Here is a 17,581-nt window from a genome sequence, read left to right on the forward strand (position 1 = left end):
CGCAGCAGGGGTAGATCCTGGACCTGGTGCGAGCCAGGACTGAGCAGTCCCAGCTCACGTCAGCTCCAGGACTGCTGCCACTCTACATTTTCAATATAGTAAGAGTTGCTGGGTTCTTACTACATTTAAAATGAAGAGTCACAGTGGGAGTAGATTCCAGAACCAGTGCAAGCTGGGTCTGAGCAGTTGCAGCTCGTTCTGGCTCCGGGACCGATGCAGCTCTGCCTCCCACTCCCCCACTGCGGATATGGTGCTGGGGGGAACCAGTATCCCCCTTTTAAGCTGGCTCCCCCCAGCACCTGCTTCACCCCCCACCCTTGCTGCCTCTGATACAGAGGCAATTGGGAGCAGGGGAAACAAGTCACTCGACTGTCCAATAAGCTAGTCAACTACTCAAGTAGTCACTTACATCCCTACTAATAACCCCTCTGCATTCCATCAGATAATAAAACCTGGAATATGTTGTGTCCACTTTGGGAAGAGGGACAAAGGTGTTTCCCGATAAAACCCAGGGACTCTGTGATTTGGGCAGTGCCTGAACCAAAGAGGAGAATTCTGTTCTGGACAGGTTCTTCTACCATTCTGTATTATCTAAGTGCCTTTGTTTAGTACCTTAGAAGTGAACCTGCAAAGGCTGCATATATTACAATAGCTAAATGCAATTATTAATTAAAACATACTCAGTTGTCAGCTATGCAGCCCACAAGGTAAATTTAGAAGCAGCTTAAAGAGTTCAGACTCAAGGCTGGGCCCTGGAGTGTGGAGAAATTCCCACAACAGGGTTACATAAAGATAAGAGCATTTATTATTAGTTGTCATTTCTGTTTCAGAAGAACCTGGAGAGCAGGACCCTACAATGCTAGGTGCTGTCACATACATAGCAAGAGACAGACAGCCCCTGCCCTAATAATAAGGAGACAAGTCAAGTGACAGAGGTGATTTTATCCACATCTGATAGATGGGTAATGGAGGTCCAGATCCATAAAAGTATTCACGCTCTTAACTTCTACTGTAATCAGTGGAAATTAGGAACCCAAATATGTTTATGGATCTGAGCCGGAGAGACTAAAGGCCCCACTTAAAAAGGTATGTAGGAGGTTAACAAAGCAGGGAGGTGCCTAGCAAGGTCAGCTCTCTAAAATGCCTAACTTCCACGCAAGGGACTTTTGAAGATTTTACTAGGCACTTTCTGTATCTTTAAACATCTAGACACCTTCACAAATCTGTCCGTAACTGATTTGTCAAAGGTTACACAAGGAGCCTGTGACAGAGGCAAAAAATTGAACCCATGATCCCTGAATCCTAGTCCACTGCCTTAGCCACAAGACAATCCTTCCCGAATGCTTGGCTTTGCTCTGGACAAAGTCCTCAGTAACTGATACCCCTAGTAAATTGGTCTCTGTTTTCATTTGGTCTGAGGTGGATCAGAGTATGAAAAGCCCTGACCACACCCTTCCCCCCGGGGAAGAGCTAGTCTAGAATTGCTCATCGCGTTCAGGGAGATTTAAAATCCCCCATCTCCAGTCATTTGTCCCCATCCCTCAGTCCCTTAATTGCATGACATGGACTTTTCTGGGGTGTGCTGATTCCATGATATCAGTGGGACTTGGCACACACTAGAAGAACAGAATACCAGAGATGAGATTTGTCCTGCTGGCTCAAACAGGAGAATTTCCCCTCTGATCCTAGCCCCGTTTGCCAGAGAAAGCAGAGTGGGGCTGGCAGGAGCAGCCGCCTCTGGAAATCCCTCCAGCAGATGGCACACACAGGCCTAGCAAGGTTTCGCTTCACTGGTAGAGAGAAACCTGACACTGCCAGACACTCCCTTGGAGCTGCCAGGGGCTGAACTGGGAACCAGGAAATACAAGCTCTCCCTGTGACTCCAGAAAAACATTTTCTGCTTCATGGCGGCAGGAGCGACATGGGCAACTCCTGCAGCTGTAGGGGATGCTGGTGAGTACAGGCTTTGTAGGGGGTGGAGGAATCACGTGGGGGGGAAAGGAGCCCAGGCTGGGGTGGCTGAGAGCTAAAGTTGAGGCTGACTTTGCCAAGTGTATGGGAGAGCAGGTGCGCTTTCCTGCTTTGAGTTTCAGGACTCCCGCTTGCCTGCCCAATGGGCAGGCCTGTACCACAGCCACAGTGCTAGCAGGTGCAGCTAGTGGAGGGCTCGGACTGAGCCGCAGTTGGCACCCCCCCCAGACAGTGGGGTGAACGCCACTGGAGGCCAGGTGGGTGAGGCATTAACACTTATTGCACCAACTTCTGCTGGTGCGAGAGGAACAAGCTTTCGAGCTTGCCCAGACGAGGAAGTCTTGAGCCTCGCACAGGGAGCTGGGGTGGGAAGGTTCTAGGGTCACTTTCACGTCTTGCTGCTGGCCTGAGGTTGATTCCTCTCCAAAGATGAGTCACTGCAGCAGCCTCAAGGGCAGGCCTAAGGCGTGCCTGGCTGCCACTACCCCTACAGGGCATTCCAGCCACTGGGAGTAAGCTGTAGAAAGACTCTGGCTAGGCTCCCTGCTGCTGGACTGGCAAAGCCGACGCTGCTCCTATGTGAGTCTCCTTGCACTCTAGGGCCATTCCGTGGCGGGAGGGTGGGAGGCCTTCAGGATGGATTGGTGGTGCCTTTACATTGGCTGAGCTGGCATAAAAGAACTGTGGATCCTCCCCTAGGAGTCCATCTTTCAGCATATCCTACCCCTATTTGCAAACTGCTGTTCTGTCTCCATCCCCCAGTTCGTGTGGGTTTTTACTTCCAATCAGGGAATCCAGAAAGTGGTCCTGGGCACATTTGGAGGCCTTGTTTCTTTCTGGGAGCAAGGATGCCTGCTTGATCCCTCTGGAGTCATGTGGGGCCTGGGCCCAGCATCCCCTGCCTCCTGAAAAGGCATATGACAAACCATAGTTTGATGTCAAGGGGCAATATTTGCTGGTTAAAATGAAAGGGAATTATGGGAAACCCTGGTGGAGGTGCTGGGGGAGAGTCAGTGATTCCTAATGTACAATGTTTTTATTTTGTAATATGAAATTGGCTAAAATATTTGACTATTTAAGAGACACAGCGTCACTTAGTGGCTGGGACAGGGGGCTGGGAATTGGGACTCCTGGTTTGGGGGAGAGGCATGTAGGTTATTGGTGAGGGTGCAGTAGAGACTGGGGATCAGTGGAATCCAAGAATCTATATCTGCCTCCGGGCTGGGTGCTGGTCAGTAGTTTCAGGGTGTGTGAGTCAAGTCACTTAACTTTGCTCAGATGCCCGTGGGGGGTGCTGGCTTCTCCCCTTGCTAAGGGTTCATTACAACATCTTATCTTTATTACAGTCTTTCTATTTCCTGCCCTCTGGGCTACCCCATCATCATTTGCTATCTCTTAATGTCAAGCCTTTTCACATCACTGGAGGGCCTCATGAATTGCCTGGAGCATGGAGGGCCATTAAGTGGAGGATTGCTGTACTATAGTCCCCCACCACTGCTGGGAATTGGCAGTCTGCAGGGTAGCCAGGAACTGTTGAATATAAACAGGATCATTATCATTTTCATTTCTGTTAGGGAAGCACACAGTCTCCAGTCAGGGTCAGGGCCCAGTTGTGCCAGGTGCTGTACAGTCGGAGAAGTAGACACAGTCTCTGTCCTCAAAGAGAAGCAGAGAGCCAAATTTGGAGGCCGTGCACCTCTGAAATAGGAGTGAATCTGTGGGCAGAGCTGAGCTAATTAGGGGATCATCTTTCTAGCCTTCCTCTTAGCAGGAGTGCTGGAGACAGCCTGTCTCCTGAGGGCTCCTTTACTCCGTGATTGTGCTGTGACAGATGTTGCCCGTTCCCCTTTGTATCAAAGAAAGCTTAGGGGGCCAATCTGATATGTCTACCAGCTGGGTAGCACTAGGAGTCTGATCATCCAAATGCCAAGGATATTAGGGCCTACTCCTGAAGAGTACTGAGCACCAAAGAACTCAGCGCTCTGCAGGATTATTATCTATGGCTGTGTGTAGACTGGACAGTTTTTCCGGAAAATCAGCCGCTTTTCCGGAAAAACTTGCCAGCTGTCTATACTGGCCGCTTGAATTTCCGCAAAAGCACTGACTTCCTACTGTAAGAAATCAGTGCTTCTTGCGGAAATACTATGCTGCTCCCATTCGGACAAAAGTCCCTATTGCGCAAAACTTTTGCACAAAAGGGCCAGTGTAGACAGCTGAGATTTGTTTTGCGCAAAAAAACCCTGATGGCGAAAATGGCGATCGGGGCTTTTTTGCGCAAAAGTGCATCTAGATTGGCCACGGACGCTTTTCCGCAAAAAGTGCTTTTACAGAAAAGCGTCCATGCCAATCTAGACACGTTTTTCCGAAAATGCTTTTAATGGAAAACTTTTCCGTTAAAAGCATTTCCGGAAAATCATGCCAGTCTAGAGGTAGCCCTTGTGTATTCTGGTAGCATGTGGAGACCCCCGCTGAGATCAAAGCCCCATTGTCATAAACACTGTACAATGGCCAAAGCTTTGTGAACGGGCATTTAAGTTTCTTGAGAAAGACGGGGAGTCAGGAAACAAAAGGATCGTGCCTCTCTGGTCCCAACCTTCCTTCCTTCCTACTTCAGTTTTATATTGGTGCCTTTTGGTCTGTCCTAAGCTGATGACATCCTCTCATTGCTGCCCCCTGGTAAGATCCGTTTGTGGTGGGCAAGGCTTTGGCTTAAGACAGTGTTTCTCAACCCTTTTTTATAAGGTACCCCTTTAAAAAAATTATAAGTACCCCCAGGACCTACAGTTTTCAGACAAACACATTTTTTTTCTACCATTGGAACACATTTGTTTAAACAACTTCATCATAGCCAGGCGGGTGATGAAATTTTTGGGTGTAAAAAGTACAAAAATAATAAAGTGCTGTAAAACTTAAAACAAAAATTCAGTTTTCTTCAAATTTCAGTTGTGTTGACGTACTCCCCAGGCTTCTCTCGAGTTACCCCAAGTTACCTCGAGTGACACGTACCACTGGTTGAGAAACACTGGCTTAAGGCATCTACTTTAAAGGCTGCCAGGAGAGAGAAGTGAGAACTGTTGTCCTCCTGAGCATCTGCAAAGAATGATGGATAAAAGACCAGCCTCTGGTTCCGCATTCTGACTGGTCTCACCCTCCATGGCCAGTTTGAAGCCTCTGTGAACTGCAGAGAGATACGCTGGGTATGCAAAGGAGAGAGACCAAAAGAATGGGCTTCATATAATCTCTGCGGCAGTGGGTGACCCGGTCAAGTGATTCTGCAGCTTTGGCTTAATTGCCAAATTATAATACCTGGGCTCTTCGATAGCACTTTTCATCAGTGGGTCTCAAAGCCTGGCGCAGTCATTAAAACTCTTACAGCACTGCTGGAGGAAGCAGGGAAATATTACTGTATTTGTTTCTATAGATAGGGAACTGATGCACACAGCCAGTAAGTGACTTTGGCAAGCTCACACAGGAAGTCTGTAGCAGAGTAAGGATTTGAACCCAGACCTTCCTAAGTCCCACGTTAACTCTTTTATCACTGTGCACAATCCGGCCAGTCAATGAAAAAGAGACATGTTTTCACTGCACCTTTATTCCCTGCTAGCTATCAGTATCACTTTCTTTGACATTTGAGTATTTTAGTTTAGTTTTGCTATTTCAGAATATGTAAATTGCTGTTATCCCTGTATGTTACCTGTTTGCGCAGCACCCTACATGCCTCAGCAGAAAGCCGGGCTTTTAAAATGAAGGCTGGGGTTTTTAAAGGGGCCTAAAGGAGCTAGGCACCTGACACTATTGAAAATCTCACCCTAAATCATTATTATTAACACAACGACCTAGGGCAGCAATGGGCAACCTAGACAAGTGCATGGGCTGCATGAGCGACCCTCTTTCATTTCAGTGGGCTGCAAGATTGTCATAACCATGACGAATGTCCCGGGATACAGTCATTTTGCACACTGCACTTGTGTTCCTAGAATTTGCTGGGTGTGCTGATTGAACCATAGCAGCGCTTTGATTGGATGAAGAGAGAGTGCATGGCTCTCACAGTCAATGTTGTGTGCAATCAGCATGCACCTAAGAACGGCCATCCTGAGTCAGACCAAAGGTCCATCTAGCCCAGTGTCTTGTCTGCCGACAGTGGCCAATACCAGATGCCCCAGAGGGAGGGAACACAACAGGTAATCCCTCCCCTATCACTCATTTCCAGAGAAACAGAGGCTAGGGACACCATTCCTACCCATCCTGGCTAATAGCCAGGGCTCAACAAATAATGTAATCTACTCGCCCGTGGCGAGTAGATTACAACCCGGAAGAGCAGATGCAGAGCAATCTGCGCACGTGCAGAATGATCTGCGCATGCGCAGAGCGCAGAACCACGTGAAACCATGCGGCTGGTGAGCAGGGCTCACCGCCACTTGGCGAGCCCTGATAATAACCACTGATGGACCTAATCTCCATGAATCTATCTAACTCTTTTTTGAACCCTGTTAAAGTCCTAACCTTCAGCACACCCTCTCTTCACATGGCCTTGCTTTACATGTGTGTCACTTTAGTATTAGTAGAAGGGAACAATTATGTGGAAAGAAACCAGCAGAATCTGGTAACCCTATGCGTGGGCAATGGTATACAAAATGTCTCGTGGGCCACACATAGAACCCCACTGGGCCACATGTGGCTCCTTGGGCTGTGGGTTGCTCATCACTGACCTAGAGAATGAAGAGTAGGTGGCAAGAATTCAAATGATTTCTGCAATCTAAATTTTAAAAGAATCTTTTGGACAAAAATACTAATAGGAAGAAGGTTTATCTAGCAGCTGGACATATCTGAGGAGTGTTTACTTTGGGTCTATGTCTCCTAAGCCATAGGGGTTCTTAATTTCTCATTGAAGGAAGGAGACATTCAGCACTGGATTATTCTCTGCAAATAGGAATGTACAGAGCCTCTCACACTTTGCTGTTTTCTCAAGATCTATTAAATGCAAGGAATAGGGCAGGGAATGTTGTCATCATAAGATGTTTGAGCATGCAATGGGGTGACAGGATGTCACACAACGGAGAGAGTTGATGGATGGGGTATGAGGTGGAGCAGAATGGGTTTTAGGATTAGGTGTGGGGAGGCTGTAAAAATAGATTTGTGTGTGAGTGATATAGGGTAAGTGCAAGTCTGTGAGCAAGGTACTGAAGCAGGTCTGTGCGTGTGAGATGGGGTGTAGGGTCATGGAAGTTCACAGGGGTGGGGTGTAGGAGCTGGTGTGTATTGATGAGGTCTGGTGTGTGTATGTGTACGTGCATGCCCAGTTGGGCATGTGATGGAGTGTGATTTGGTCCGAACATTTATGGTCTCATTTTGAATGGAAATGGGGAGAGCTTTGTCCTGTTCTTGCTTTCCTTGCCTTGTCCGTTCTAATTACAGCAGATCCAAGGTGGGGAAATGGTATCCCTGAGATTAGCCTGTAGACAGCCTCAGAGTCTGCAGACTGGCTGCTAAACACTGTCCACAAAGGAGGGCAAGCAAAACATGTGAAAGCAGCTTGGAAAGATGATACTGAATCCTGCACCTCAGGGAACTGGCCAGAGACTCTGCTGATTATATTTAAAGTTGAGCTATTTTAATTACACGGCACAACCTTCCTGCATTCAGCAAAGGAACAACCAACTCCAGAATCCAGGAGCTGGGCAAGGCAACTCTTAAGAGTGCTGGAATCTGCTCCTCTTCTGGGACTGGTGGATTTTGTGGCTGCCCGTCATGGGTGGGCAAAGGGAGCTGACAGGGTAGTTAAGGCAAAATAAATCAGTATTGCTCAGAGCAAGAGGACCTTTTCCACATGGTAAAATCCAGCCTGGTGTTGGAAAGCCTCAATCTCTTCTTGTTTGTGCTAATAGCATCTTCCGCACAGAACCTGCAATAAGATGGGGGTAGGAAACTACAGCTACCACTGTGCTGGTCACAGACACAGGGCCTGAAAGCAGGCGGGAGATGATCTGGAGTGCAACAGTGACAGAAACAGGGCTGGATATTAATAACTCATCTTGTTTCCATAGAGTCTTTCAGTCCACCTGGTGCCTGAGCTGTTTACAGGCGCTGATTTCAGTGGAAACACCTCTCTGTCCACCTAGGCAGATTTTGTCCTCCTGTGCCTCAGCAGAATGATGGTTAATCACTGCTGCCCATTATTAAAACCTCTGGGTCAATGTTCCCTCTAATCTTTTTCATTGGTGTGTGAAATACATTTTTCTATGTGCACTAAGGCATGTGTGAATGTGCACCACTAGTAGAAACAAAACACTTAGCTGCAAGTACTTTGCTAATCAGTTAGGTGGCATTTGAATCTCTTCTGAGATGCTACCCAAGCGCACAGCTTACAGGGAACGTTGCTCTCAGTGTGTAATAGGGATGTAAAATCTTGTGTAAATGGTTAACTGGTTAAACGTGAAGTTTGATCTGGAGCCTCCTTTCCAGTTGCAGTCCTGCTGAAGCAGCCCTTGCCTGTGGCTCTGTTGGGCCCGCTGCAGACAGGGGCTGCTCTGGACGCACGAAGCAGCCCCTGTCCGCAGCGGGCCCTGCGGGGCTGGAGCAGCCCCCCACCCATGACAGGCAGGAAGCTGCTCCAGCCCCCACCAGTTAGCTGGAACTGGTAAGCATCACCCGTTAACCTTTCAAATCCCAATTGTGTAACCCCCTCCTTCCTTCATATTGTTATAGAAACAAAAGCCATTATTTTGGTCCTGACTTAAGGGCAGGGGACTGGACTCAATGGTCTCTCGAGGTCCCTTCCAGTTCTAGTATTCTGTGAGTCTATGATTGCCCTTAAATCCTTCTGACTTTAAATCTAGAACAGATAAAGCTCCTTAATAGTAATAGAGATGTAGCCATGTTAGTCTAGTCTAGCTGAAACAAAAGACAGAACTATGCAACACTTTAAAGACTCACAAGATGTTTTATTAGGTGATGAGCTTTCGTGGGCCAGACCCACATCCTCAGATCAAATTGTGGAAGAAAATTGGCATGACCATATATAGCAAAGGGATACAATCAAAAAAAGTGAACACATATAAAAAGGACAAATCAAATTTCACTTTTTTTGATTGTATCCCTTTGCTATATATGGTCATGCCAATTTTCTTCCACAATTTGATCTGAGGAAGTGGGTCTGGCCCACGAAAGCTCATCACCTAATAAACCATCTTGTTAGTCTTTAAAGTGCTGCATAGTCCTGTTTTTTGTCAAAGCTCCTTAAGGTACTGCCCGGCCACTGGACACGGCTGGGGTGGGTAATGCAAACTCTGTGGGGCACACAAAGCCATGTACTCTCCAGTGGCTCTCTCCCGTTCCTTTAAAAGTGCTAGCCCCATGTTCCCAGCCTTAACCCTATGCTGCAACAGAGATACAGCTCAGCTCTGGGAGCTTCCAAGGCCTCGCATGCTGGACAGAGTCCATGGCTGGATGTACATGCTAGCATGTTACTAGCCATATAAGGATTGGCACCTGCTTTCCTCTGGTCCTTCTAGCTTTACGGAATGATAACACGTGCTTCATGCATCTGGCTCAGACCGTGACACATATCTGCACAGAGAGACAGACTGTACTTCTGCAGCCAAATTAAGACCCAGTGTAACCGCTAAAGTCAGTAATGTTCCAGTATGGATGAATTTGTCCCTTGTTCATTGCAGTATTGGGAAGTCTGTGTTTGACTTGTCTCTCTGGTTCCAGGAGACTAGTTTAGGGAAGGATTTGGCTCAGCGTCTGAGGAGCATAGAGCTTTGTTTGCTCAGTTCTGTTCAGGCTGAAGACCTGAAGAAAGGGGGAAATTACCTGTGATCTTCAGAACTGAATGTTCCATGTCTGTTTCTTGAATCAGGGAGAAACGCGAGGGTTTGGAGCTGTTGGGGCAGCAGACTGGCATTTGGCCTTAGGAGAAAATGTTTTGTGACAATCCTAGAATTCCTCAGCATCCAGAGCCTTTGATCTCGTAGCAGCAGCAAACTTGGCTGCTGTCCAATCTAAACGATTCTCACTCCTTCTTGGGAATATGTGCATATTGGACTGTCTGAATAGCAGTGGGAATTGGCTATGTATTTGAGGGTGTCTGTAGGGTACAGATGATGTGGCACCAGGCTCGACCAAAAAGTGATGAAAACTTCTCACATTTTTCCTCCCGCAAAGGCAAAACGCAGGTTTGAGGTGCACACATTTCCCCTATGGGTCAGATCTGGCCCACACTGTCTGTACTCTGAGTCCTGCTTCGGGGCAGTTAGCAAGCCTTTGGCTAGGTCCTGCTGCTTTCTATGTGACTGCTTTGTCTCACCCTAGTTGCCTGGGCTTTCTGTGGAAAGCAGGGTGTATGTCCAGCAGGTTGAGGAGGTGCTAACACTGGAAGGGTGCCCAGCAGTCCTGGGCATTTCCAGCCCTTCCACAAAAATGGAGTTGTTAGACTCAGGTATCTTAGCAACAGGGACTTCTTGTCATTCTCCTCTCTCTGTTTCTCTGGCTGCAGTTCTCAACAGTGTTACCATGGTATCATTACAGCTCATAAAGGCATTACCACGGTGCGGTGTCTCTCCAACTCATGATGGCCTCCCCATAGTATTGCCCTGTCTTTGGACTGTGTTGCCGTGGCATCACGTCACCACTGGGCCATACCATTTTGGTGTCTCCCCTGCTTCCGGCTGTGTCGCTGTGGTGTTCTTACAGCTTTAGACTGTGTTGCCACTAAGTCACCCCATCTCTGGACTGTGTTGCGGCTGTGCCCCTGGGCTGTGTCATTGTGGTGTTGCTAAGGCATTACTTAAGTGTTTGGGCCCCTTTCTGTAGAACGCTGTAGGTTTTTTTTTTTTTTAATAGCACAGCCTAATCAGGCTCTCCTGCTCTTCCAGGCAGTCAGGAACCAAATTCTCCCCACAAGTAGAGACGTTATTGATATCTGCAGAAACTCTTTTCTGAGTGGCTTGTCATTGCAAATGAGACTTTGCCTGCGATTCTCTTTCAGCCACCCAGAGATGGCACATCTTTGCATGTTAGAATTGATAGTCCCATAGATCTCTTTGCATTAGACCTGTCCTTAATAAGAGATAATTCCTGACCCCTTGGAAATCATATATATAGTAGCCCAGTGTCTGTGAGTCTGTAATGCCATAATGCTGGCTGTTCCCTCTGGGGGGGCGCTGTTGCCTGAAATGCTGGCTGTTCCCTCTGGGCGGCCTGTGCTGCATCGGAAGTGCGGGGCCCAAACAGCCGCTTGCGCCACTTGCTCCCCCACGGCGGCCCGGCTGAGCAGCGCAGAAATCAGCCGAGTGCCACGGTGGGAGATAAAGGGTGGCGGGGTGGTGACATGCGGTGTGACAGCGGCTCCAGGCCCCGCCCCCTGGCCGTGAACGTCACTGCCCCCCTTCGCCTCCCGCCGTGGCGCTCGGCTGACTTCTGCGCCGCTCAGCCGGGCAGCCGCATGGGAGCAAGTGGCGCAAAGCGACCGTTTGGGCTCCGTGCCCCCCATGCAGCATGGGGAGTGCGGAGCCCAAACAGCCATTTGGGATCCGTGGTCCCCTGAGTGAGAGGCAGGAGGGGGAGGAGAAGTGAAAGAGAGAGACGGAGAGAGAGGCAGGAGGCGGAGGAGAGCTGAGAGAGAGAGAGACGGAACGAGAGACCGGAGGCTCAGGAGAGAAGACCGACGTGCAGGAGAGATCTGAAAATCCTGTCTTATGGCGGGCTAATTGGCTAGTAGGAAAAGAGTGTAGCAAAGGCAGAGATGTCTGGTCTCACAGGCAAATACAGAGCGAGGTGTTGGGCTTGACATGTTAGTCACTGCCAGTGCTTTAGTTCAGTTCCATGGATCGACACAGAGGCTCAGACCCTGCTTCCCAGAAGTCAGGTGGCAAAGGGACTACAATACACAAAAGTGACCTGCACCCACCCTTGGCACATGCTCCCAGGAATCTCAGATTCACATCTGATGTCCCTTGTGGGAGCCCCTCTTTGCCCAGAACACAGAGACAGTCAGAGTCCATGTCATCACTTTGTGCAGGCATTTCCCATCCAGAAAAAGCTGCTGCTTCAAGATCTCATTGGGAGAGACAGCCCCGTGAGTTTCTGCACCTCCTGGAGAACTTCAAGCCCATCAGCTGGTGGGAGACGTGCACAGAATCCAAGGGATCATTATGTTCACACTGACCACAGCAGGCATCACAGGGTAGCCAGAGTTTAATTCCCTGAGTCAGGAGAGCTAACAGTGATGCTTCATGAGAACTACTCTCCGGAGACCTGGTTTCAAATCCTCTTTAGATCACAAGGGAGAAGGAATTTGGTGGGTCTCAAACAACCTCAGGGAATACTTGGAAGCAGAATTCATTTAGCTTATTATACAGACAGGGCACTTTAAAACTCCCGCTGTCTTGCAGAGTGAATTCCACTGAGTACCATTAAGTTTCTGTAAAAACGAACAGAACAGACCCTGAGCAGATAGGGTCAAGACTGTAAAACTCCAAAATTTCAGTCTGGGCTTATCCCATGGCTGCCTTAAGTTCAGGTGGGTAATTCTGAACAGGAGTCCTATAGAGAGCAGGCTGCCTCCAACCCTCCAGTCTTCTGGGTTAATTCAATAACACTTTCCACTGGACAGCTCCTAGGCTAGGGGATGGGTAGGACAAGGTATGTGAATGGTGCTTCTTATGGCCTGTTAGCCCTGCTCTCCTAGAAATAAATGTGGTACAGGTTAGTGGGGGTGGACTGGTTTATTCCTGGCAGCAGAGAGGAAGCCATGGCATGTGCAGATACCTTCCTTAGCTGGGGCAGCTTTTTGGCTTTGTTCCTGTTTGCCCAGCACCTCTAGGGAATTGCAATGGGGAGGGTCTTGTTTGTGGTAAATGACTGGTAGGGCTTTCAGGTTTCTTTCACATTGTTCCCAGATGCAGTGTCTGGGCCACGTGGCTGTGTTTTTACATAAACAGGCAATGACAATTGAAGAGACTCAAGTCTCACAATGTTAACACATTTCTCTCTCTGATTTCAGGAGCTGTCCTTCACCTTTTAAAAGAAAAAAAGAAAAGCAAGGTAAGGGTTTGTGAAACATAAGTGGAGAACAGTGACAGAGTCCCACTGGCTTTTGGGCTGCTACTGACAAAGCTATGAACCTGGATACTCATCCAGACTCCAGAGGCCCCATCCCCTTCCAGTAATCTTTATGTCAAGTTTCCCTCCATGTGAAACTGGGCCAAGAGCAGACACAAGCCCTCCTCTGAGACCTGATGGGACCATCTTGGTCAGTGGAGCACAAGTTTCATAGAATCTGTTTCCAAAGCAGAGAGGAAATGCCCTTGTCTGAGGCTAGGGTTGCCAGGTGTCCGGTTTTGAATCCGACAGTCCAGTATTTTAGCTTCCTGTTCGGGAAACAAATTAAGAAAATATAAATGAGAAAATATAAATGTCCGGTATTTTCTAAATAAGATATAATGTAGATTGTGATGACATGTCAAGTGTGTCCGGTATTTTTGTTGAAACCATCTGGCAACTCTATCTGAGGCATCTTCTAAAAGCAGGGAAGTGTTTGTGCTATGGGGTTGATATATGGGGGGTATGGGCATATGAGGAAGGAGAATGACATAGGAACAAACAGCAGTGCCAGACTCTGACTTAGAGGCAGCAGAGTTCTCATAGCCCCTGAGAGATGAATCCTCTCCAGTTTTTGTTTATCTCACCAGGCCTCTGGAGTTGCTGCCTGTTGTGGTGCCTGAATTGGTAACATTGCAAACTTAAGGGAAGTCTGACAACCACCAAGAATAAAACATAATGCCTAATGCAGCTAAGAAGCCTTTGAAAGCCAGGAAGGGCATGATCCTGCCCACTGAAATCAATGGAGCTTGGCCATTTACTTCAATGGGTGCAGGAGTTAGTCCCCAGTGCACTGTTATTTCTTTTTATCGTTGTTTCCTCCTAGATAAAGGTAATGCAGTTTGTAATAGGGTGCATGCCTGAACAAAGTTCTGAAGGGAGAGGTTTGTGCCCATGCTGGTGTAGATACTGTACCAAAGGGGTGTGTGCATTATAAATAGATACACACACAGACAATGCTTTTGGGTTTGGGAATTTGTTATTGTGCCTTTTGGTAAATAGTCATATTTATGCTAAATTACCCACAAAACAATTCCAGATACACAATGTTAGGGCTGTGAGAAGCTGGTCATAAGGGATTTGTGTCTCATGCCCATTCTTTCACCTGCAGTGCCTTAAGAGTGTTATTAGGATTTTGTGAGGGAGTGTCTAAAAATTCTGAATATGTTTAAAATGGCTAAATATCATACCAAAAGGACAAACAGTGGGTCTGAGCTGCTCATAGGGCCTGCAGCTGTCTGTCTGGTGTACCTCCTGCTAGCTATTGCGTGGTTCACAGCATGTTGTCTTCTCTGGAAAAAAAATAGGTCTGGGCTTTCTTGTGTGATTCAGACTGGGACTTCAACTGGGCTGGAAATTTTAAAAGGGCCTAGAGGGGAAAGCCTATGTACTGGACACCGTCACTATGAAATGCAAAAGATGGAACAATTTCCAGCAGTTAAGTCACCCTGTTTCTCTGGTGTTTCTTTTGCAGGCACTAGAGTAAAACAGACAAGCCACCAGCACCAGGATGACAGGAAGGTAAATGGCCTCTATAGACATTGTACTAAACAGACCAGTTCAAAATCCCTGTTCAGCTTCTTAGGGTGCGTCTGCATTGGAACTGGGACAGGAAGGGTAGACTCATACAGCTAGTTTTGATTGAGTTAGCTTAATAAAAATAGCAGTCATGGCAATGCATAGGATACCTGCTCAAGTACATGCCTCGGATCCTGGGCAGGATTGTACTTGGGCACCTGCCCATGCCACTGGGGCTGCATGGCTTTTTAACAAATCTAGCTCAATCAAAGCTAGTTTCTGTTTGTCTGCATATGCCGCAGTTGTGCTTCTTGATTGCTGTACAGAAACACCTTTGCTTCCCGGGCTAGAGGGGCTGGGAGTGCTGTGGGAGCAGCAAGTTCAGCCCCTAGAGTCATCCCCATTGCCAGGCAAACAGGGACTAAGAATGGTTTGAAGGCAGCATGTTTTGGCCTATGGAGAGCTGGCATAACCTTCTGGCTGACGCTAGGCACAGTAAGTGGTGTCCAGCCCTCCTGTGAGCCCAGTGTGGGATGGGAGGAAACAATGGGGAGCTGATTCTCTAGCACTCTTTTTCCAGAAGGGCCTGGAGGCTGCTCACATGTATGATGACGTCTTCGAGTTTCCAGTCTATGCTACTGTGAACAAGCCCAAGAATGTGAAGCGTGATGACAGTGTGCACTATGCAGATATCCAGGTGTTCACTAGGGCCCGGGAGCGCTCAGCTGAAGAGGTGAAGAACTTGCAAATGCAGAACGCAACAGAGTATGCCACCCTCAACTTCCCCCATCCTAGGCTGAAATACGACAGCCGAAATGGGACCTTGGTATAAGAAGTGCAGCGGCTTCCTCCAGCAAAAGTGTTTCACAGACAGATGCGGTAGATTCAAGCCTGTACCATGGATACATGGGTCTCTCTGAGAAGGTGAAGAGAAGCTGGATCCTCCAGTTGCATTTGGTTTTGAAGGACTCTAATTATTTGTTGTAACCGAATAAAACTTTTCACTAGGTTTTGCTGAGAAAATCCAACTTACCCCTTTGGAAATATCAGGGGTGTTTCTGAGGCTGACAGGAGCTCTCCTTGGGCTGCTCCCAGTTGAGTGAAGCATGAAATCATAGCCCGATGCCATGAGGAAGGGTTGTTCATGCCATGGCAGGAGGACTAGCCAACCACCATTATGCAAGCAGATCTGGAAACCCAGAACAAAGGATTAGCTAAGTTAGAACAAATATTAAGAAAACCCTGTAGCTGTTACAGAAGATGACAGGTGACTGATACTGCGAGGGAATGGAACAGACCATGTCACACTATGCATGCTTCGAAAACTACACTTGGTATGCTTCAGACACTAATCCCATACCATGTCCCCAATGAAGCAATGTATTCCCACCATGCACAGTGCACTGCAATGCTAAGAGCAGGAATGCAGGATCTAGACTTGGGCACGAAGCAGCCCTTTCAGCAGTAGGATGGTTATAAAATGTGATCTTGGGCACCTGAAAGGGAATGAGAAGCTCTTAGCCAGGGTCCGAAATGAAAGCAACTAACATTTACAAATTAACATTTAAAGAATTGAAAATTCTCTGCTAACGCTTAAAGATAGATAGATCATCCCGTCCTCAGGCATGCTGTCAGTTTGCATGTCTCTGGGACTGGGGACAAATCACAGTCAACCTCTGATAAGGTTTAGGGCCCCTTCTTCCTGTTCCTTCCTGTATCAGACCCACAAATAGAGGGTCTGAGCTGCTCAGGGGATTGAAGCTGTCTGTGTGTATCTTCTGCTAGCTATTGTGTGGTTCCTAGCCTGTGTCATAATCTGTCAAAGCACAGTGCTCATGCTATACTGCCTTACCGATACACATTTCAGATTTTGTTTATGGATTAATAATATTGACAATAATGTGGTTTAACAACAATCCAATAGGTAGGGGTTAAACTAAGCATAATCAGTATGAGTTACCATTCACTAAAAAAAGCAAACAGGTACTATTATCTGTATGTTACCATGGAAATATTTTTGGGACCAGGCTTGCAATCTTTTTGCCTGAATAGTTCTTGTTCACCCATGAAGTACCACTGACTGCAGTAGGGATGCTATTGCTATAGTCAGGTTTGCAAGATAAAGCCCTAAGTTACCTTGAGGACTAGTTCTTTTGAGTCCCTTCTAAAGCTCCAAGGATTCTCCCTTTTCTCTTTATTCCCCCAGATCCTCTCACTCTCCAGACCCTGCATGATAACCCTTCCTTCTGACCAAGGAGGAATGGATGGGCTTTGGACAGTGTGGTACAGGGGATTCCCTCATTACAAGAGGGAATGTTCTGCAGTCCCAGCATTTAAGGATGAAATTGGGGTCTCAAACACAGATCCAGTGCATGCTGGACTGTGGGAGTAGCAGGTAGCTACGTCTTTTCATAGAATCACCAATATTAGAGCTAGAAAGAGCAATTAGTGCACCATTATATAATCCAGCCCCTGCTCAGCCAGTGCAGGATGAAACAAGTTTATTACATAGCTTTTTTATAAACCTCATTAAATATAGATTATCACTTACTGGGGAACCTTCCTTGAAAGCCATTGGTAGAATAACATCTTATGGCCCATCTGCCATTCTGCTAATGGCAGAAATAGGGCGGTCTCTTGACTACATATAGCCTTGACACTAAATCCACATAAAGCTAGTGGGCAGTCATGCCGAAAGCTGACAGACGGATGGTTAGTGATTTAGTTGTGAAACTTGTCATCTGCAGCCAAAAATTAAGGGGGCTTATTTGAGAACAAATTACGCTCTAAGTTCTGAGCGAAGCAACCAGCTGCTGCAAAATGTGCTGCAAAGAATCTGTTTCTGATCTGAAGTGTCTCTTTTCTGGAATGCAGAACTGGGAATGAGAAAGCGAGCCACACAAGCAGAGCACAGGACAAACAATAAGGGCTAGATTCTTATTTAATTTACAATGGGGGGGAGGAAGGTGAGGGAATTTACGAGTTGGTT

General features: G+C 47.4%; 1 protein-coding gene across 2 annotated transcripts; it reads left to right on the forward strand.

The window, feature by feature from the left end:
- Positions 1-1,799: 1,799 nt before the first annotated feature.
- C26H11orf52 (chromosome 26 C11orf52 homolog) lies at positions 1,800-15,626 on the forward strand. 2 transcript variants are annotated; one of them, XM_006111209.4, is made up of 4 exons: positions 1,800-1,953; positions 12,977-13,017; positions 14,549-14,595; positions 15,176-15,626. In XM_006111209.4, exons 1-4 carry the CDS (start codon positions 1,922-1,924, stop codon positions 15,422-15,424), a joined length of 369 nt encoding a protein of 122 aa, XP_006111271.1. In that variant the 5' UTR covers positions 1,800-1,921; the 3' UTR covers positions 15,425-15,626. The 2 variants fall into 2 exon arrangements, with proteins under 2 accessions (XP_006111271.1, XP_006111270.1); XM_006111208.4 differs by having other exon boundaries at positions 1,802-1,953; positions 15,173-15,626.
- Positions 15,627-17,581: the final 1,955 nt, after the last annotated feature.

The sequence above is a fragment of the Pelodiscus sinensis genome, chromosome 26 (assembly GCF_049634645.1).
Source record: "Pelodiscus sinensis isolate JC-2024 chromosome 26, ASM4963464v1, whole genome shotgun sequence".
Classification (NCBI taxonomy): Eukaryota; Metazoa; Chordata; order Testudines; family Trionychidae; genus Pelodiscus; species Pelodiscus sinensis.

Bases quoted from the DNA above. Each gene is read 5' to 3' on its own strand.
- C26H11orf52 (XM_006111208.4), top strand. From the start codon at position 1,922: ATGGGCAACTCCTGCAGCTGTAGGGGATGCTG. The intron at 1,954-12,976 runs GTGAGTACAGGC...CTCTGATTTCAG, and splicing joins TGCAGCTGTAGGGGATGCTG to GAGCTGTCCTTCACCTTTTA. The intron at 13,018-14,548 runs GTAAGGGTTTGT...TTTCTTTTGCAG, and splicing joins AAGAAAAAAAGAAAAGCAAG to GCACTAGAGTAAAACAGACA.